This window comes from Cupressus sempervirens, chromosome 3, assembly GCF_028749045.1.
Source record: "Cupressus sempervirens isolate cs-2001-9-10 chromosome 3, ASM2874904v1, whole genome shotgun sequence".
In the NCBI taxonomy this organism is placed as follows: Eukaryota; Viridiplantae; Streptophyta; class Pinopsida; order Cupressales; family Cupressaceae; genus Cupressus; species Cupressus sempervirens.
This window is the reverse complement of record NC_143120.1, coordinates 356947706-356969685: the sequence shown is the minus strand read 5'-3', so window position 1 is coordinate 356969685 and position 21980 is coordinate 356947706. Positions and strand designations below refer to the sequence as shown.

Sequence of the window (21980 nt, the reverse complement as noted above, 5' to 3'; positions counted from 1 at the left end):
ATTAGATCAAAAGATCTACTGTTACTCTCTAACAATTGTAACAGTTAGGGTAAAATCCTTTGGACTAAGCTTGATTTAACAATAATTATCAAATCCTTTAACAAGGTGACATTTTGAGTGAATGTTCTAAATTCCTTTGATGAGGTACACTTCTAACAGGGTGTTAAAATCCTATAACAAGTTGGGACTTAAAATTCCTTTTAAGCCTTTAATAGGATAGATCATGTTTCATGGTCAACTTATTGTAACCTTAAATGGCTACACTTTATTGTTGCATGAGTAAAGATTTGTTGGTCATTCCAACCCCAATTTTACTTTCTTATTTGGAGGGTTTCTTGGTAATCATATTAGGTGTCAAGTGTGTATGTGCTTACATGTTTTAGATGTATTTACTTTACATGTTATTTCCAGTTGATATATTACATGCATCTAATGAATGGTGAACGTTTTAATTGCTGAAGTTTGAACTTCTGATTCACCACCCCACCCCCTCTCATAAGTATATGTTTCCCATTTGTAATTCCAACATTCTTTTGGTATAATTCTTCTCTTTTTTACCAACAATTTTCTTCGCTCCATGATTCCTTATATATGTAAAAATGTCTTCCTTGATCTCCTTGGGGTCTTTCATTTTGGTAAGGTGTTTTGTACATAGAGATTTTAGATCTTTCTTTAGGTATATTATTCTTGACATTTTTTTTCTTTTGTAATGGCTTCTTCTAAATTCTATGGTTTAAGAGGTTTTACTAAACTCTTAATGTGGTCCTTAAGCCCTTCCATAAACATGTAGGTGAGCCTTTTTTGAGGAAGGTCTAGTATCATGACAGATAATTCTAGGAATGTATTTGAATATTTTGCCATGGTTCCTAGTAGTTTTAGGTGGGTTAGTTCTTGGAATTACCATTTAGAATCTTTATCATTAAATTTATTAATGATTCTTTGTGTGAATTCATTATACATTGTGATTTTTTTGTGCCCTATGCTATATGGCCATAATGCCACCAATTGTGAGATGAGCCTCTTGAATGGAGTATGGAAAGTTTGATGGCATCTTTTTCTTTCATAGGGCTAAAAGATAAATATGAATCTAATTTTTGAAGCCATGATTGAGTAGTTTTCCCCTCTGATCTGTCAAAGTATGGGTAAAAGTACAAAGTTGTGTCACCTTTCGAGCTAACTTATCAAAATGACTAAATTTGAGTATTTCTATCTAAAAATCATTTTTTTCCAACCATATGATCTAGATAAATTCATTTGAGCTAATTTATATATGGTATCACACTTTTCCAATTGGAAATGTCTATTAAATGCATGTTTTATACTAGATTGTATCCAATTACTAAATAAATACAATTATTTGATACAAGTGGCATTTTAATAAAGCCTACTATTTTTAATAATATTTTTTTAATAACATATAAACACCATTTTATAGACTCAAAGTCAAGAATATTATCATATAGAGTTCATATTTTTAAAATTAGATATAGTATATTGTAATTAAAAAATTATACAAGCACATATGTTAACACTTGAAAAGATGTTAATTTTGAGAAAGATAAATTTATTTAATCATATCAAAAAAAAATTATATGATGTTCTAGAGGAGAGAGTCCTCTTTCAGAATGTATACATTTTCTCCTAGTTAGAATAGATTTGTTATGAAAAATGTGGTGGGAGATGAAAACAATCAATTTCAGGTGAGTTGAAATTTGAATCATTACAAAAGAGAAAATATAGATCTAAAGCTAACTTTTATTTTTGATTGATGTAGCAATATATGTTATCTATAACATAGTCTAAGATCAAAGGGGAATAAGTTTATTTTCATCTAGTTTTGTGGTGGGAACTAGACCCCTAATTTTTAGTATTTTTCAGTAGCTCAAAAATAAGGAAAATATATCAATTCTTACTCCAAATAATTGTTAAAAATTATAATCCTAAACTTCATCCATTTCTACACATTTCATTAGTTTACTTCATTTTCAAATTCAAAATAGTAATACCAATTTTATGTTACTGAAGTTGAACAATTATACTTTTGTTAGCCTTTTCCTTTACAAAAGGGTGACATAGGTTTGTGCTTTTACCTGTAGGGTATTGGTATCATTTTAATAACTGTCTTGAGGTCTTTATCAATAGTGACTTCCCGTCTTCTTTCTAATAGTTTCCTTTCATAGTACTCTTTGAAGGGTATATTATATTCTTGACTTGTAGATCCAATCCAACATATATTTGTGCAATTTCTTCTACACTAGATGGTTTCATTCCTCTTCTTTTATCATTTGTTCCCTTTTTGGCAGGAATGATGGAAGTGTGTCTCAAAAAGATAAATTTTCCATTAAGGATACATTTTTTGAATGATTGGAATATGTCTCTCTTCCTAAATTTGGATTAGTCTAATTATTATTGCCTAGTTTTTGTATAGCTTCAAGAATCATTTTATGTGTGTTTTTGAATCTCTAATTAGTTTTCTCCATGAAACATTTTAGGTCTTGTGCTAGTTGTTTGGAAATTTTCTTGATTTGTTGGTTTTCTATATGTAACAATAATCATAGGATGGTAGGATTAAGCTCTAATACCACTATAATGTCCCTACTAGTTAGGGTAAGATTACTTGCAAAATCAAAGTTAGAATTTATACATAACAAAATTTGTACTCTACCAATCCATAACCCTCTTGAGGATCCTTAGACCCTTGATTATTTCTTTGTCCTCTATTGAGTGCTCCCTTTTAGATCCTTCCTGGAAGAGTCATTCTTTATCCAGGGCCCTAGACACATATGCATATGTTAAAATCAGTAGAATATTCTAGTCTTATAACCATGTTAAGATCACTCGCTTCTGAGTGCGACTCTCTTGATCTCAAAATGAGATCACTCTCTTCCCACCGGACTCTCTTAATCTTAATAAATAATTATTGTTTTCTTGTATTTAAATAAGAATAAATAAAATAAATAAATATTTATGCTTCTATGATAAATTATCTTATTTACATATAATACCCTTACCTTCATAATTTATTCACATATCAATGTCCTTCCTTTTGAAATCATTAATACCTTAACAGGTGCATATGGGTTTCATCAGTGAGGTCAAACTCTATACACTGTGCTCTAGTACTACTATTGGTCCATTTGAATGTGATTGGCACTTTGTTCCTTCAGATCACCTTTGACCAATGGTGAATTGTTCAAACTTTTTGCTTGACGATTAGTTATTTGTTTGGTTTGTACTTCAATCTCTGGTTGTGTGCTCAGACTGTATGCTTGATCCTTTTTGGATCTTCTAAATCTTCTCTGCTTCCTTTCATCATCCTTATTGTGCTTAAGTATATGCTTAGGGTCTCCACAAGTGACATGTCTCATGGTACCCACCTACTTGTAAAGGCATTATGTATCTCATTTGTTATGTTATTTAGTGATCTATATTTGTTTGTTTCTTTTTATTATTTTATGAATTTATATATCGTTATGTTATTTGGTAAATATGCCATGATTAATTAGTAAATTTATAAGGTTTTGTAATAATGGGATGACATTATAATTATAAGTAAGGTTAATGTTATGCAACAATTATTATAATTTCATCATATAAGTAAAAGCCCATCTTCATTTTTTATTAATAAATGGTATGATATGATTTGATGAATAATTATTTAGGAAGCATTGGTAATGAGATATTATGGTTTATTTAATACATAACCAAAGTTCATTTCATTGAATTTATCTCTAAATATGAAATTTTACAATATTATGGCTATCAATTTTCATATTTTAGATCTTTTATTTCTTTGTTTCAGTTTATTTAAACAGATTTTTAGGATAATAGGATGGACATATAAGTCTTTAATTTAATAACATCGCCATTCTTGAAAATGAAGATACCAGTAACATATGATCTTAGTCAAAGTAGTATGCATGTTATAACTGCCCTTGGTTTGGGATGACAATTGAGACCATTAAATGGTGCCATTTTTATCACAAAAATATGTGTAATCTAAATATGGATAATCTTCATCTATGTAAAGGAAGGCATACCTTCCTTAGTATAATAGAGGCATTTGTATGACATTTTAATAACTGATACCATGACTTGTAATGGAAGCAATGCCTTTCTAAGACCTCCATTCAAGAGCTAGTTCTATCAACATAGTATACAGGAAAATTTCATCCCAGGCTAGACTAGGGATTTTCTTCCTCATTCTTTTCCCTTTGGTGCCTATACTTTGAATGGGGAAAAAATAATGTACCTATTAATCATCAATAATTTTTTGGTTCTTGTCATTTATTGATCAAGAAAAAAGAAATGACACCCCTACAGCGATACAAACTTACAACCTTCCAAGAGAACATGTAGTTCATGTGTTATGTTCTAGTAGATGAAATAAGTTTCATTGGACCAAAGTCACTAGAAAAAATTATACGAGGCTCTTAAAAGTATTTCTAGCTCATAACCTTATTCCATTTGGAGCCTTCTCAATTATTCTATTTGGTGACTTGGGACAACTAGCGTTGGTAAGAGACATCTCAATGTATGCCTCTAGTTTCTTGAATAGTATTTATCATAAACAAAATATATTTTTAAAAATAATTTAATAAAAACTACATAAAATATTTGTTAAAATTATAAACTTTGGAGATATAAATGATTTTTTTTCTTTTAGATGTAGTAAATTGATTTTTAATCATTTTATAATAGATAATAGATTGTTTAATATATTATACTAGTAAAATACTAAAATATTAATTTGTTAAAATATTGATAAAATTTGATTGGTTAAAACTATGAAGTTTAATCACTAGTTAGATTTTGCTCGTCCCTTACAGTTCTAAGGATGAGAAGAACTACTAATGTCTTATTTTCATACAAGTCTATTCATTTGTTGTTGCCTCCTGCTTATCAATGTATAGAGACTTTATATTTGATAGCTAATTATTTTTAAATTCAACTTCTCTCAATTTTTAAATAATGAAGGTCCTCCACAAAATCTTGAACACAACCTTACTGCTGAACCTCTCGACAAATAAATCAAAAGCACATTGACTTCTCTCAAAACATTGAGTATATTATTTCTACAATAATTACTCAAATAATAGTATGATAATAATTACTCAAATAGTATGATAAGAAGAACACATGCAACTTCGTCTTCTAGCTCTAAGTGGATGTTAAAACATTGTATAATATTTCCTAAGAGATAAAAGATATTTTATGTGGACTAGCTGTCTACGAAGTGAGATTATTTTAAGTTTAGGCCATGAACATTGAGACGACAGAGACTGGAAAGTTGTCTTGTATGGAGGAAAAAAAGCTTCCCTGGGAGAAACTATTGTACAGCGGATAGGCTATGTGTGGTAATAGGTTCCAGCTGCAAATTTGTCTCACGCCTTCTCAAAAGGACAGTAGCCTTTGGCAATGCCAGAGATTGTTTTAAGCCATCAAAACTTCTTTACCCAAACCATCTTTTCTTAGCGAAATTGATTTTTACCTCTGTAAATTCCACTACCTAAGCAACTTAAGGTTTTGACAATTATTCATTGGTGCCAAACGAAAATCTTCCACTGCCAAAGCGCCTGAAGCATACCGTCCTCAAATAAATGAGCCACTAAAATTCAACCAAAGCTCTGTGGGTGCCTGTGACGGTAAATAGAGTTGAAAACAAGGCACAAAGGAGCAACCCATAAAAGAGATCTGCAAACCACAGGTCCGGTCTATTCAATTTATAGAAAACTAGGCTGCAAACTATAGTTAGTTGCAGTATCAATGGCAGGCAGGTGGAACAATGTGGTGATTGTCTATTCTGGGCGGTTTTTCTGTGGCGATCAAGCTGCAGTATTGAGGATAATTTATTTAGCTTCCTAAATAGAATTCAGAGAACTCGTCCCGACTCTCAGCGGTAAAGCTCAATGAATGTTATGCCACACCTCTTCACCACGGGTGTGAATGCACAATGGACATGAGAATTTCCAGGTAAGTCTCAAATCAAACTCCTGTTCGTTTTCTTGTGCTATGTTATTATAGGGTTTTTCTTTTTGATTCTCTATTACCACGGAGGAATTATCCTCCTGTGCAAACTCTGGGTCTCCAGTAAATGTAAGGATGTTAGGGTTTTTGTTTACTGTTGAGAGGTGAACACAAATTCCAAGTGGCCACATAGAAGTGTTGTACTAAATGACAAGGATGATTAAATTTCCCTTTAACATTTTCTGGCCAGATACTTTATCAGATATAATAAATATTTCGCATTGCTTTGCAGTATTAGAATATTTATCACTTCCTGCTTCTAAAGCGAACTGTGCTTAATCGAGCTATATAGATTTAACTTATGGTTGCTTAACTTATCCAATGTCGATTCCTTCAGATGGATTTTGCAGCCTTTCTACGCAATAACTTGACAACTCTATGTTACGTCAAGTTAAAATATATTTGCTCTTCTGACCTGGGCTTACAAATTGAACGTACATCTAATTATTCATCTTACTTTGTAAGCATCTCATCCATGGGAATTTAGATGCTGTTTGGGTAAAATTTGGTTTTATTTTGGACTCTCTCGTTACACCAGGTAGAAAAAGATCACGACTACATTTGCAGGAATTCTAGAAAATATATGGGTACCTACTGTGAATAATTATTATCTGACTGTTAAGTAGGAGATAATTTCTACAGCAAGTCAAATTGTGATATTGCTATTAGGATTTAACTATGTGATTTTGAGTCAAACTCATTGACCCATGTTTCATGACTAGTGATTCAACATGAATCCATCTCTCATGAGAATAAATGGAGCACTTAGCACTCATTGGATCTAGGTGATGCTCACAAGGGTGAAGCACCGGGACTTCCTAGGAGGTCACTCATCTCAGTACTACTCCAACCTAAGCGCACTTAACTAAGGAGTTTGCTCCATGGTTAAACCAAAAGCTTGCAACCCCATTTGCAAAACTTTCACCAAGTGTTGTGCCTTATGAACCATTCATTAGAAAGCCCCTTAAGCTCATCAATTGATAAGTAAGAGATAATTTCCATAGCAAATCAAATTATGATATTGCTATCAGGATTTAACTGTGTGATTTTGTGTCAAGCTCATTGATCCATGTTTCATGAGTAGTGATTCAACATTAATCCATCTCTCATGAGAATAAATGGAACACTTAGCACTCATTGGATCTAGGTGATGCTCACAGGGGTGAAGCACTGGGACTTCCTAGGAGGTCACCCATCCTAGTACTACTCCAACTTGAGCGCGCTTAACTACAGAGTTTCCTCCATGGTTAAACCCAAAGCTTGCAACCCCATTTGCAAAACCTTCACCAAGTGTTGTGCCTTATGAACCATTCATTAGAAAGCCCCTTCAATATACTTTAATGATTCTTGGTTAACCTATTTTTTTCCTAGTATTGATTAATAATTAATAGTGCAGAAATTGGGCAATGTCCATCAATGAATATGACAGTTCTTAGAATTAATTAATTAATTTTAAAGTCACAAGAAAATTATACTATTCTATGACTTTCAAATTAATTAATAAATTCCAAAAACTATCAAATTTGGTGCATATGTTTGGCTATTTAGCCAAGGGCCATAAGTTGACTTATATTTTAACTATGCAAGGTCACTTGGCCTTTTAAAATTGAGTTTAGTTTCTTTTTAAAATGTTTGTGGTTAAACTGGAATTCAGATCTCGATTATTGGGATTTCTTTCATTCACAATTTTTTTTTTCACTCAACATGAAACTTACATTTTACATTAAGTTAAAACTCATTTTTAATTGTTAATGCACATTGTGAGCTTCAAGCAAACAAGCTTTTGACTCAACCTTCAAGACACCAACGCATATGTATAGGGGAAGAGATAGAGTAGTAATTTTTAAGATGAACATTAGTTGATTGAAAAGCTCAAAGTGAAGGTTCAAGTGTTTCATATTTATAGATCTATTTCTTACAAGCAATGGAGTGTATAGTAGTCCATAAGTGCCCTTTCAAAATGTTCTCCATTATATTTTTTTAAATGTTTATAAAAGTGATAATTAAAGAACTGATATCTTAGCTGTGCAAGGTCACTTGGTCCTTTAAAACAAAATTTAGTTTCTTTTAAAAATGTCTGTGATTAAAATGGAATTTAGATCTTGATTATTGGGATTTCTTTTCATTCACATTTTTTAAAAACTCACTGCGAAGGTTACATTTTACATTAAGTTAAAACCCATTTTTATTGTTAATGCACACTGTGAGCTTCAAGCGCACAAGCTTTTGAGTTGAACTTTCAAGACACCAATGCATATGCATAGGGGAAGAGACAGAGTAGTAATTTTTAAGGTGAACATTAGTTGTTTGAAAGGCTTAAAGTTAAGGTTCAGGTGTTTTATGTTTATAGATCTCTTTCTTACAAGCAATGGAGTGCACAATAGTCCAAAAGTGCCCTTTCAAATTGTTCTCCATTGTATATTTTTAAAGCTTTATAAAAGTGATAATTAAAGAGGGGACTTTTTAAGGACTTTGAACAACTATTACTAGTTTCAATCTTTTCAAAATTCCTAACATTCTTTAGGGACGTGGCTATCCTACATCAAAACTGTACGATTGACCAATTTTCAAAAGATTGAAAACATCATAGATTTTTTTGAAAATTTCAGCATTTGATCTTCATGATCTACATAGTTTCTAGTTGAAAACAACAAAAAAATTGGAAAAAAATCACTACTTTTTTGTGAATCTAGAAAAAAAAAAGTTTGACTTTGTTTTGTCTTAGATAGTTTTTTGATGGAGATTAGCTTGTCCCATTCTTTAGTTAAAGGCAAGTTACTAGTCTATAAGGAACAACTATAAGCAGCATGTACAATATGATATTCCTCTAAGATATGTTTCGTAAGGGCTATTGGCATGTGTGTCATCATGATGGAAACTGAAATCACCACCCAAGGAAAAAATGTTCAAAGACATGGAAAAATTTAGGTGAAAAGGGTTTAAACAATAGGTTTCAATAGTTATACATCTATTGATTTGTACTATATATTTTGTAAATAGATAGGGTCATTTGTATTATATATTTTGTAAATAAATAGGGGAAGTGACTTGGTAATTATTTCTATAGGGGAGAGGAGTCAATAGTTGAGCAGGGTCCAATAGTGGATGAGTCTATCATGAACATATTATCCAATCTTCCAACATATTTTTACTATATATTGTAATTAATTGATCTATTTGTATATCTGAAAAAATCTAAATGTTGATCAAAAAAATACCAATACTTGAACACATGAAAACTTATAAATGTTATAGAAAAATAAATAAATAAATTCACTAATGAGTGAAATAAATAACCTTTTATCTCAAACAAAATATCATAGCTATCTAATATATGTGTGACACTCAAAACATAATATGTTCACTTAATAAAATAAGAAGCTCACTTAAATAAACATTGATATCTTAGTGTACTAATACTATTTTTATGTGTAGAACTATTGGGGTAGCAATGTATATGCATAGAGTAAATCATATCATTAATATGTCTAATTACAAATATAAATGGCAAATACTAATAAATGCCTTGTATTTTCTCATTGAATGTGTGAGATTGTCAAAAAAAATTACTGTTCAACTAATGGTCCCTTTGTGTTTGGATATAGGTTGTATTTTATATAATAATGTGTTATTATTATAACAACAAATAATTCTTTTGTGTTGAAGTATTTATCCTTTTGTGTTTAATATAAAAGTTATTTATAACAAATATTTATCATTAATAATAACTATTTGGTCCATTTATGTTGCATATATGTTACATTTCATATGATTGTACAATATTCAATTAACAACAAATGATAAAAAAATCAATTATTAGAGATTTTAAGATTAAGCTTTGGTCGAATGTTTAAAAAGTCATTTTTAGACATATTTCACTAGGTGCACTATTTTAATAAGTTGTGTGATGAGTCATACCCTCAAACCTTAGTTGTAGGTAGTTCAATGTTCATTTTACATTTCTAAAAAAAATAAAGGTAAGATTATGATATCCCATGTAGTAGCTACATGTTGATGAAGTTAGCCCTCATGACTAATGGTTCCTCTCCCCTATTTACTTCATAGTTTATCATAAATCATACAAGCTCTTAGATTAAATCTATCACAAGGTATGCATTGTTTATTTGGAATTATAGATGGAGTAACTAAGAGGGGGGGTGAATCAATTACCACAAAACAAATCCACAGATCCCTTAGATGTCTTTAATACTTATTTACTGCTGATACTCGGTAAACAATGCAGAAATACTGTAACTCTATAGATTAACTAGTTACTGATCATCTAGCATTCATAGTTATTAATATGCATACAAAAGTTAAATAAAATGAACACAAGAGGCACTAGATTTAACGTGGAAACCCAATATGGGAAAAACCACCAAGTAACTAGCTACCAATTTTTCACTCTTCTAAAGTGAGCCCTGTTAGGAGCCAACCTTGTTAAATGTTACAATACACACTGTTAGGTGTGACTCTGTTAGAGGATTTAATCACCCTTTTAGGAGTGGCCTTGCTAGAGGACTTTAGAACAATTCAACTGAACTGTCACCTTGTTAGAGGATTTACAAAATGGTTGTTAAGCCAACTCTGTTAAGAGATTTGAAATCACAGCTACAATTGTTAGAAAGCAACAATGAATTAACCTGAACAAGATGCAACTGAATTTGCTGACTACAAGTCTCTATTTTGCATCATTAGATCCTCCTTGATCAAATATGGCTTTGTTGTTCCTCAATGAACTCTGATCATCCTTCAAATTTGCTTCCACAATAATTAGTTCTCATTTCACATTAATTCTATACTTGCATCTCACACACTCTTAGAATTCGCAACTTGACCTCTTAATTATACCATTTAGATTGTCAAGTCGGCTCATTCACATGTTATATTTACCAATAAACCATACATAAGTTGGCTACAAATATTACTCTAAACAAATAAACATTATTTCATAAAACAATGAAATTCTTTACTGGCTGACCCTGCTCGGTAAACACTACTGCCAAAAATTTCCTGAGTTAACCTTCTTGACTCAGTTAACATTGCAATATCTGTAAAATCCTTTGACTGTCGAGTTTACTCGGTAAGAACTAAATTCCTTCATGAAAGCTCGGTAAGAACTACTTCTGCCACATTTCCTTTGATGACGAAGTGAACTCGGTAAAAACTAAATTTCTTTGATTACCTTGAAAGCTTGGTAACAACTGTTTACTCAATAGATACTGCAAGTTTTCTTTTACTAACCTTCTGAGCTCGATAGACACTATTCTTTGTCTTACTAACCATTTGAGCTCTGTAGACACTGTTCTTTGCCTTGTTGATCAACTGAGCTCGGTAGACACTATCTAATGACTGATATGACATTTGTGTGACATCAAAGACAATACACAATTGAACAATTGTATCCAACATTGTTTAACCATTCAGTTCTATTTTTAGTATGCGGCTATCATCAAACAAAATACAATTTTGACCAAAAGTCAAAAAATTGAAAAGACCACCGATTTTCCTAATATTTTCAATAGTTGTTCCTTATGATCTCCATGTTTTGTAATGCAAAATAGAAAAAAAAAATTGAAAAAGAATTACTACATTTTCACTGAATTAAAAACCTTTAACTTTTGATATATCTCACACCTTATTTTTCTACTAGTGTGTACAACACAATCTTAAGAAAGGAGATTTGGAGTTTAAATTGAAGGCCTCTCTATGGTCTTAGTAGAGATCTCTTTCTAGCCACTTGGGTAAGACACAAAAACATTCCTTCGTGACAAGAACATCATATGAGGCAAGTGTTGAATTTTCACATTTAGCGGGCCAATTTTCTTTTCCTGGTATTTTGGATTTGGGCTCATTATATTACCATGTTTGCTAGAAATAGTAACCCCTTTCATAAACTTCTCCACATAAGGACCTTAATTACCTTAAGTTTCTATAAAGCCACACCAAGTTCGATAAGATTGATTTTTTATTATTATGAAGGATCGTTAATAAATTTTACTCATTTGCTATGTCAATTTTCCTTTCTACGTATGGTTTTTATCAACCTTTTATTTTACAGCTAGAGGATTAGTTTATTCAGAAATGAGTGCCCATTCAGAATAGAAGTTGTATATGAAGGAGATTCAATTGTAATTTGTTCAAATTATTATTTTTAAAATTTTAAAATTTAAATTTAAGTTATTTAAGAAGATAAATTTAAATATATATTATATGGTATGAAGAATTTGTTTTGCTTTTCTTCTTTTTAGTAGACTATGAGTTTTAAATATTTTAACAGTATTATCAAATAAATTGTGAGTGTCTTTAGTTCATAAATACAAACAAAAAAGAGGCTTGAAAGAGTGTCTCTTCTTTAAAGAGATATTTTATAGCATCATCAAAGAAATTGGGCGTGTCTTTAGTTCATAAACACAAATAAAAAGGAGGTTTGAAAGAGTGTCTCTTCTCTAAAGAAATAATCTAGGTACAAACCATTTGAACCTCTATACCAAAGGTTGTTTAATGCTTAGACATATCTCTCTTCTTTATTTTAAAAGATGCCTTAAAGAAATTCCTCCAATGTTAAGAATGTTGATTCTGTTTAGTGGTTTCTATATTTATACCTACCCATCTAGTTAGAGATTTATATGGGGTGTACACCTTAATGCGTTTTTCTACTAAAGTCCTCTCATAGTGCTTGATAAGAGGAGTTGTTAATATTTCATTGTAATAACAATAAAGAAAGATCATTCCATTGTAGCAAGGGAGAAAGAAAATAAAAGTTTAAAAATCAAACCAATCATAAGGTCATGACAAAATGAGAAGTCATTAAATAAATAAGTAAACTATCTTAAAGAGAATATGGCAAATTGATAGGAATGATAGAAAGCATAAAACCATAAAAAATCTAAATAGAAAGGATCTTTGACAAGATATGTAGTCACAAGAAATCTATCGAGTAACACTTAAAGAGGTGTATTATTCAATGTGTGCATGTAGTAGACGACGAAGGACAATCATTGGGCTAGATTGAAATTGACAAACATCCACAATAAGTTTATTAGTTTACTAATAATTTTTTATTCTAATGTGCAAAAATTTAAACATGAACTAGGTATTTGTGATGGAACAATTTAATCATACAAGTTGTAGACTCTAAAATAAAGTATACAAGAAAGAGATGTTTGATTAGTACCTATAGATTATTTGCATTAATGAATTTTTATAATAACATGATGACATAAGAAAGAGAAGCTTAATGAGAGCTTGCAAATTTGTGTCTTTACTATAAATGATTAGGTGCAATTTGGCTAGGGGCTTAGCTTGATTGGTGAGAGCTTCTTTTTATAAAGCATGAGGTCATAAGGTCCAATCTCCCCCAATCCCATGTGGTATTGGAGGACTAACAAGTATCCCACTCCAATTGATAGGAGGTAAGATGAAAATCCTCTTCAACTTAATAAGATGAAGTAAGATAAAGGAGGATAATGAATATATCCTCGATTTATGCTCATATGGGTCTCACATAGATAGCATTATATATATTTTAAATTAGATTGGTTCAACATCTATGCCTCTATAGTTAAATTTGTGTGATGTTGTTAATGGAACAAATTATACACCATTGTTTCTTGTGTTGAACTTGTCAAACTTTTATTTTATGTAATAACTTGTGATGTAAATCCTTTGCATAAGATGCGTTTGTATTTCAATTTTTTTGAAATAATTTGAACTCTTCTTGAAGTAAAATATATCAAGTCAACTTATCTAATATTTTTAATTTATTTTTGCATTACTCTATACACAACATAAATACAATCATTGGTGTCACTTTCTAAATATAAATTTGAAACATGTGAAGGAAAAAATATCTACTTCAGAATCACTTTTATAATAAGTTCACTTTAATAGACTTTTTTCCCCTCCAATAGTAAATATAGTAATGTGAATTAGTAGATAGAATGACACCACATACTATTTTTGATACTTTATTTTTGTAGTCACACATTATGATGTATAATCAAGATTGGAAAAATAATTGATGAGATTGTATTTTTTTTCACAAATTTTATTAAATTATTCCAAATGTGAAGAATTGTGATTATTTTCAAGAATATTTTGTTAAGAAAAAATAATCTTGATCTTTATCATCTCTCTCATGTGATGTTGGCCATGGTCCTTCTCCTTCATGTTAATAAAGCAATCTACTTTCTTTAAGGAAATATGATAATTGTAATTTGAAAGTGTTGGCTCAATGAAAATAGGCTCATATTACTTAGGAATATTACTCATAGATAAAACAATTGTAGAAACACCCCTTAGATATAGGCGTAAACAATACTTAAGGAAATGTTAACATTAATTTTATTGACAGTGCTAGACAGACATCTATTGAGGCCTTTTCTATTATTTATGCTATGGAAAAATGATGGTTTCATTCGGAAAAGATAATTTGGGAATTGGATTCACATATTGTGATTGGTATATTGATCAAACAGAGGTTGGATGGAGTCAACTGGTGCTTGGCCTTAGTGATTTTATGGTTAAGTAAATTTTAAATTTGTGTTGAAATTGCAATTGAGTAGCACTTTATTTGGCTAAGTAGACATCACAAAAGTTAGATAAGTGGAACGAATGTCACAAATTTTATATAAGTGGAATGTTGATGATTAGAGACTTGAGCCCCTAGATTATTCTAAAATTTGAGAAAGTTAAATATGGAATACAAAAAATGTCATCCCTTCAGCTATTATAGAGTTCCTTGGACAAATTTTTTTTTTAACTGGATATTTATCCTTTAGTAAGCATGGGACCTTTGCTTTGTATTAACTCTAGTTTGTTGAATAAATAAATTTATCTTTCTAAAACACCGTAGACCTTTTTAAAAAACTGTAATCATATAAGCTTTAATTAAATATTAGAAGGGCGAGATTTAATTATAGTTTTACTTCTTTAAAAAAGTCGTCCAGCTATTCCTTCAATTTACGTATACAATATAGCACTTTAAGCCAGCTGGTAAATCTTAAATTTAATTGTATTATTCAACTCCAATAAGACTTTTTGCCCGACCAGCTGGACAAAACAGAGCTTCGAGATTACATTATTATAATAGAGTTTTGATTAAAATATTGCGTAATCTGCAGGAGTGAAGTGTTACGTAGCCTTGAATCCCATTTTAGGGTTTAAGGACTGAAGGTAAAGGCATGGAGATTACTAGCAAGGAAATAACCATCACTTTTGACAAGGCGGAGAGGAGTTCTACAACTCCTGCGGGATGGCGTTTGGCTACTTTTGAAGAAGCAAAAGCTAATGAGGAGAGCATTAGGGGCCTTTTTGGGTATTGGGATAGAGCTCGTCTTCTTGACGGTTGTAAAGGTGGTGCTCATTTTGAAAATGCAATTGAAAACGAATATAAGGATTGTATGGGCTACATGCTTATAACTCTTGCTTTCGCGCAAGGAAGCTCCTCCTCTGGTATATTGTTTTCGCTTGGCACTATTTTTGTCAAATAAAGCTTAAATGAGAGTTGAAACAGTTTTTGTTTGTCTTAACAAAATTGTGGGAATGGATTCAGGCGATTCGGTAAAGTGTCTCTATGAGGATGTTACTCTCAGCTTTGAATCGAAGCTTGTGGCCTTGCAATTGTCTGCAGAAGATTGGAACCTGGAGGTACTGTACTGGCTTCTTAACTCTTTGTCAAAAACTACAGAAAGCATGAACTTAGCAGACGTCAGAAATGGCAGGATACCGATTCGGAATGCCTCAGATGTTGATGAAATGAAAAGCTTGAACTGGATGCTAAATGATCTCGCTAGACAGCTTTGGGACGACCCCTTCAGCGAGGAGGACGGCTCTCAAAACCTTGATCCACGTTCAGCTGGAGACACGTGTTATAAGATTGGGAAATCCTGTTGGGACAAATTCAGTGGTGAACTGAAGAAGCTCTTGGGTCGCAGCTTTCTAGGGTCTATAGGAGCAGCATCTGCCGAAACTGCATGTTTTCTTGAAGATCACAACATTCGGACTGTAAGTTACGTGTGGCAGCAAGTCTCGTCCGTAGTGATTAGCTCGTCGGGATATTACATTTTTCGTGAATTGTTGAGTAGATGGCTAAATGTCCAGAGCCCACAAGTGAGCGCAAGCGAACGGAGTTTCATTCTCTCTGTTTCTTTTATCTACTACTATTTCGGTGTGATGAGCTCTAGACACCGAGAGTTAAATTACAATGTAATTGAAAGCGTTTTTTACCTGGCCGCAACATGTGGGGATGTTATTATGATGTAGAAAGTGTTAGACTGCGGCGCTCGCTTTCAGATCACTGAAACACGGACAATTCTGCATACCGCTCTTCACGCTGATGTCAGCGAGGATAAAGTAGTAGATATGGTGAAAATTTGTCTCGACCAGCTTGAAATCCAAGCAAAAAGACGATTGGTCAATACAGCAGATGAGGAAGGAATGACAGCTCTCCACTTGGCATCTTCGCAAGGGAGAGCACGTGTCTGTGAATTGCTTCTTCAGCACGGTCCTGATTGGGAAGTTCGTCTCTGAGTATTTCGATAGAAAAGGAATCGAGATGTTTAGTTTTAGAAACAGTGATGGGCAAAGCCCTTTGGATGTAGCGGTTGCTCTAAAACATATCAAATTAGTAACGAAGCCATTGCCAATTTCGAAGGAAATAACCGAGTCCTACTTTGATAAAGTGGATGGTGTCAAGCTTCTGAATGAATTTGCATTTCAAGTTAGCGCAGATATCGTGCGAAAACTGTTAGTGTCGGGAGTCAATCCGCTAGTTGTTGACGAGGGGGCAAAACAGCTTTGCACTACGCTGCTATGTGTCGAGATTTATATTCAGCAATAAGTACAATACAAATAATACTCGGTGAATGCAAAGATGCAAAAGCTCTGAAGGAAATGGTTGATAGGGAGGGTAAGACAGCTTTACATTTTGCGGCTTTGAATGGAAATGTATGGTATGGAGTTCCTTTTTCACCGTTGAAAGATCTGGTAGTTAAAAAGGATATTTATGATCGTGTCCCTCTCTACTATCTACTTCAAGGAGAGCTCGATTATGTTAATCCACTTCGTGCCTTCGTAGAAGAGATGGAGAAAGCGGGCATCTATTTTGGGAATTTGATAGATTCCACAGGGCAAACACCTTTGCACGTGGCTGCTTTAGAAGGCAAAATACATCAAGTAGATACCCTCCTTTCTATGTCCAAACATGAAAAGACATATGTAAGGCGAGCTGATTACCTGGGGCAAACGGCACTTTACAAAGCTGCAGGAGGAGGACACTTGCATACCATGAAAGTTCTGCTTCACTGGGGAGCACAGCCCCTTCTTGAGCGTGATTGCGACGGAAGAACGGCTATGCATTACGTGGTCCAAGCGAAATCTGGAAATGATAGGACAGAACTGGCTAAGCTACTCTTGAGGAATGTGAATGTGAGAAACATGTGTCTCAACCTTGCAATCTTTTCTTGGAAAATTTCAGAATTAGTTTGTGGGAGTTTTCCACTTGTTTATGCATTGGAAAGTGGTTAGTGAGTTGTTAAATGAGTCTTGTCCTTAGTAGAATATAGGTAGGCTATTTGTAGAGCCTTGATGACTCATTTTGTGACTTTTATGGGTGTCTAGACTCATTTTGTGACTTTTATGGGTGTCTAGACTAAGAGACAAAATTGTGGACGGGATTACTATTTTTAACCTGGTTGTTTTTCCATATTGGAAATGTAAATGTCAAAAATGGGTAACATGTGGCATGGTAGTTTTGCTCATGGTTTTATAAAACCATAAGTGGTTTCCAGGTTGTAAAATCACTATAAAATGAGGGCTTGGGGAGGTGTTTGGGTAATTGAGTTTAGTTTGCAAGACTGGTGCTAGAAAGAGTCTCTCCAAGTTCGAGTTGTGGTGATGCACTCCTGTAAGAACTTGCATTGCAAGAGTATTGTAATCATCTTGGTTTGATAATACATTGTGCGAGTTTTGAAGGGTGGGGTTTTTCTCCCAGAAGGGTTTTCCCACGGTAATCACTGTGTTGTGTGTTCTTTGTTATTTTGATTATGTTATTATGCATTTCTTGAGATCTTTGCAATAGTTACTTTGATTTGCATAATTGTCCTCTCAAAGATTAGCGTAGGAAGTGATTCTGCGCACCCTTGCTTCCTTACAGTGAATCCAATGATAGAAAATTCCTCTTCTTATGGGCATTGGCTGCAGGGCTAGGCACTCCTGATCAAATTCTAAACGACTTTGATCCTCTGAAAGCTTTTCTTTTAGATCAAAAGAAACAACTTAGTGGAAACACAGATCGCAGTGTCCACAGGAAAAATTTGTTGAAAATAACAGCTTGTATTGGTGATACTGATATGACAAAAGAGCTACTTGCTAGAGGTGGTCAAATTGCAGGCATTGAAGACCAAAGTTGGAAAAATGGGTTGAAATCAGAAGAGAAATCCAATGTTGGGAAAGGTAATTTGTTTTTGAAACCAGCTTTTAAGAGACGTTAGAGATATTGTTGATAACTGATACGAGAGATCCACCGTGCTGCATGCCCTTACTGTCATGTGTAGAGTCCACTCTTTTAAACAGTTTTTAGTTTCCAACATCGTATCTGCGAAAGCTCTAATCTACGCAAGATTTCCTCCAAGGTCTATTCTTTCACTTGTGCTATATTAAGCAAGCCAAAAAATATATTACCATGCAACAGTACTCTCAGAGTAAAACACATAAACATCAATTTGTGCAAGTCTCGATTGTTTATTATTGCAAATTTTTGTATGTGGTAAGAGGTTTATTTTGTTCACTATAACTTTCTTTAGCTTCTCGTCTCTTTGATTTACAAACAGGATTAGTTTTTGGACTCTTCAGAACTGCTAACTACTAAAAAATTCCAATGTGATTTTTCTCAGTTCTCGAAGAAATTCATGCTATTTTAGAGCAAGGAAATGATCAACCGACAGTAGCAGACAAGCTCGGTAAAATAATACTATTAACTACACAGTTGAATTCTGAGAACGATATCAGAACACTCTCCACTTCTTTTAACTAAATATTAATTTTAAAAAGCTATATTCACGTTTTTATATTATAGGAAGAGATGATTTTGCGCGTAGTCTTGCTGCATTATTGTTGAACCCTTATTTAGAACCCCCTATTGCCGTTGGTATATCTGGTAGCTGGGGCAAGGGAAAATCTAGTTTGATGTTGCAGGTAACATTAGTTTAACTTGTTTTTTCATGTTGTTTTACTTTTCCTTGTACAGAATTCTCATATTCCCTTTCGCCTCTATTTTGATTCAGACTGAGATCAATTTACTCAAGACAGCCGCTCAATCATCATTATTGCCAACTCCAAAATTGTTTCTCGAATCAAGTTTTCCAGGAGCTCATGTTGTAAAATTATCAGGAAAGGGCAAAAAGAAATACAAAGATGTCCAGAATTGGGTTGATTTCATAAAGAACGAGTCAAACTTTAATAGGAACATTTTTTCAATGATGATAGTATAGTTCCAGAAGTGGATAGGAAGTATCAGAGAAAAGTTTCAAAAACACAGTGCACAAGGAATTAGCACAGCGCACAAAAATGCAAAAGCAGAAGGGGTTGGCACAGCCAACAAAAGTGCAGAATCACAAGAAAATGTATGTTTTATGACGAGTTAATTATGATCTTTTTCTTTCTCTCTATCGATGTTCCAACATACTCAGTTTTGTTTACCAACAGGACTCTCTTTTTAACTTTTTGCACAACTGTGACCGTAAATATCATTCTATTTTCAAATCTCTTGTGGCCATGGACACAAGTGACATAGTAAGCATATTACAACTTAATCATGATGTTTTATTGTTCTCTTTTGCCCAAAACATAGTACTCAAATTTCAGTTTGTTGCACGTCTCTCACTCCCAATTGTTAGATATGTAAATTAATTATCTTAGGTATGGCTGGCACAAACCAGCCACCCAACACAGACCATAGATCTTCCACCGTCCATCCCAACCACCTTTCATTAATATTCCAGCTAACTCCTCCTACAGTGTAAATGGCATTTAATATGTATTTCTCTATAAATATAATAGACTGGGCATGTGTTCAGCAGAGCCCATTTTTTGGGTTTCTCCATGGCTTTTCCTCTCTATGGCTTTCTCTCTTGTTTGGTTTCTTTGTTGTGTTGTGCTGTAATTTTCATCACCAGTTCAGTAAAGAAGGTCAATAGCCTTATGCAAGAGTTGATTCTCTATGAGAAAGAGGTGTGCCTGGTGTGCTAACAATCTAGTACCATGCATGGATGTATCAGAATGAATCGGAAGCTTTGGTAGGATTGGTGGTTCAAATCACCAAGGAAATGGAAGGAATAATGACAGAGCCCCAATGGTTGAGCACATGCCTTAGAAACACTTGGAGAAAGTAAAAGCAAATTATATGGATTGAACTTCTCTTCCCTTGCCTCCTTGCGATTTTCTTGGCTAGCATGTTTACTTGGATTGTATGGATACTATTGGATAGTTACAATGCCAAGGCAGTTATACAGCTCAAATATGCATCTTTACCTGCAACCATAGTCGTCATGGTTTGGACATTGTTGAAGTCAGTGATGAGCATTGCAAAGCCTATGAGAAATAAATCACAACTTCAAAAACCTTTGCTCAGCACTAACTATTGCCAAGTGTCAATTTGCTCGGCACCTTAAGGAGCCGAGTGGTAGTTTTCTCGACACATGAAGGTGTCGAGTGACAGGCAGCAGGTGCCAAGCAAACTGGCACTCAGCAATAGTTAGTGCCAAGCAAAGGTTTTTGAAGTTGTGATTTATTTCTCACATGGTATTAGAGCTTTGAGGCCTCACATCCACAGTGAGTTAAGGCAATTTTTCTAAGATATTTAACATGGCAGGAGATGCAGGAAAGATATGGCAACAACCACCACCACTCAATGGACAAAATTATGATACATGGGCAAAGAAGATGAAAATATTAATGGTTGCAAATGATTTATGGGAGTTTGTAGTTAATAGGTTCAAAGATGTGATAGACCCAGCTCAGTATGCTGCTTTTACCAATAATCAAAAGACTCATTTGAAAGAGTCAAGGAGAAAGGAAGCATGGGATATCGTTGAGATAAAATTCGAGGGGATTGATAAAGTCCGTACAATAAAGCTACATAATATAAGGAGGGAGTTTGAGAACCTTCTGATGAAGGTAAATGAATCAATTGCAGATTTCAATGCAAGGACCTCCAACATGATTAACCAACTGAAGTCAAATGGAGAAGACTATCAAGAGTAGAAGATAGTGAAAAAGATATTGAGGAGTTTACTTCATAAATATGACAATTTGGTCATGACCATAGAAGAGGCAAAAGACCTCACTATTTTGACAATGGATGAGTTGATGGGTATTCTTCAAACCCATGAGCATAGGATCAATAGAAATACATCTTCTTCTTCCCAAGAGCAAGCATTCAAGGCTTAGTCAAATCCAAGAGGAAGGGGGAGAGGAAGAAATGGCTCAGGTAGAAACTCCAGAGGCAGAGGTCGAGGTGATGGAGGACAAAGAAATGCTGCAGCAGAAAGTTCAGGAAGAGTAGATGGAGCAAGTAGCTCACAAAATACTTTAAGAGGAAGTAAGAAAAACTACAACTCAAATAGGAGTAATGTAGAATGCTACTACTGTCATAAGTATGGGCATTATGTAAGTGAATGTTGGAAGAAGCAAAATGATTAGTTAGGATAAGAAAATGTGGTTAATGTGAACATGGAAAGTGGAAACAATGTCACTGCCTTCATCATGTGTAATGTGAAGAAGGAAGCCTTGAGATTTCGTAGCTCGATAGTGAATGTAGAAACCACATGAGTGGTAATGAAACCTTGTTTTCATTTATTGACAAGAGTTTCAAATCTGAGATTAAAATGGGTAACAATGGAACCCTACCAGTAGTGGGCAAAGGATCTATTATGGTCTGTACCAAGCAAGGT

General features: G+C 33.4%; 1 protein-coding gene across 1 annotated transcript; it reads left to right on the top strand.

The window, feature by feature from the left end:
• Positions 1-5539: 5539 nt before the first annotated feature.
• LOC149566473 (uncharacterized) lies at positions 5540-18039 on the top strand. The gene is made up of 3 exons (XM_089817410.1): positions 5540-5973; positions 15153-15483; positions 15584-18039. The coding sequence occupies exons 2-3, from the start codon at positions 15213-15215 to the stop codon at positions 16291-16293; spliced, it is 981 nt and encodes a 326-aa protein (XP_089673536.1). The 5' UTR covers positions 5540-5973; positions 15153-15212; the 3' UTR covers positions 16294-18039.
• Positions 18040-21980: the final 3941 nt, after the last annotated feature.

Coding starts and splice junctions, on each gene's coding strand:
- LOC149566473 (XM_089817410.1), top strand. CDS start 15,213: ATGGAGATTACTAGCAAGGAAATAACCATCACTTTTGACAAGGCGGAG. Junction 15,484..15,583: donor GCAAGGAAGCTCCTCCTCTG/GTATATTGTTTT, acceptor GAATGGATTCAG/GCGATTCGGTAAAGTGTCTC.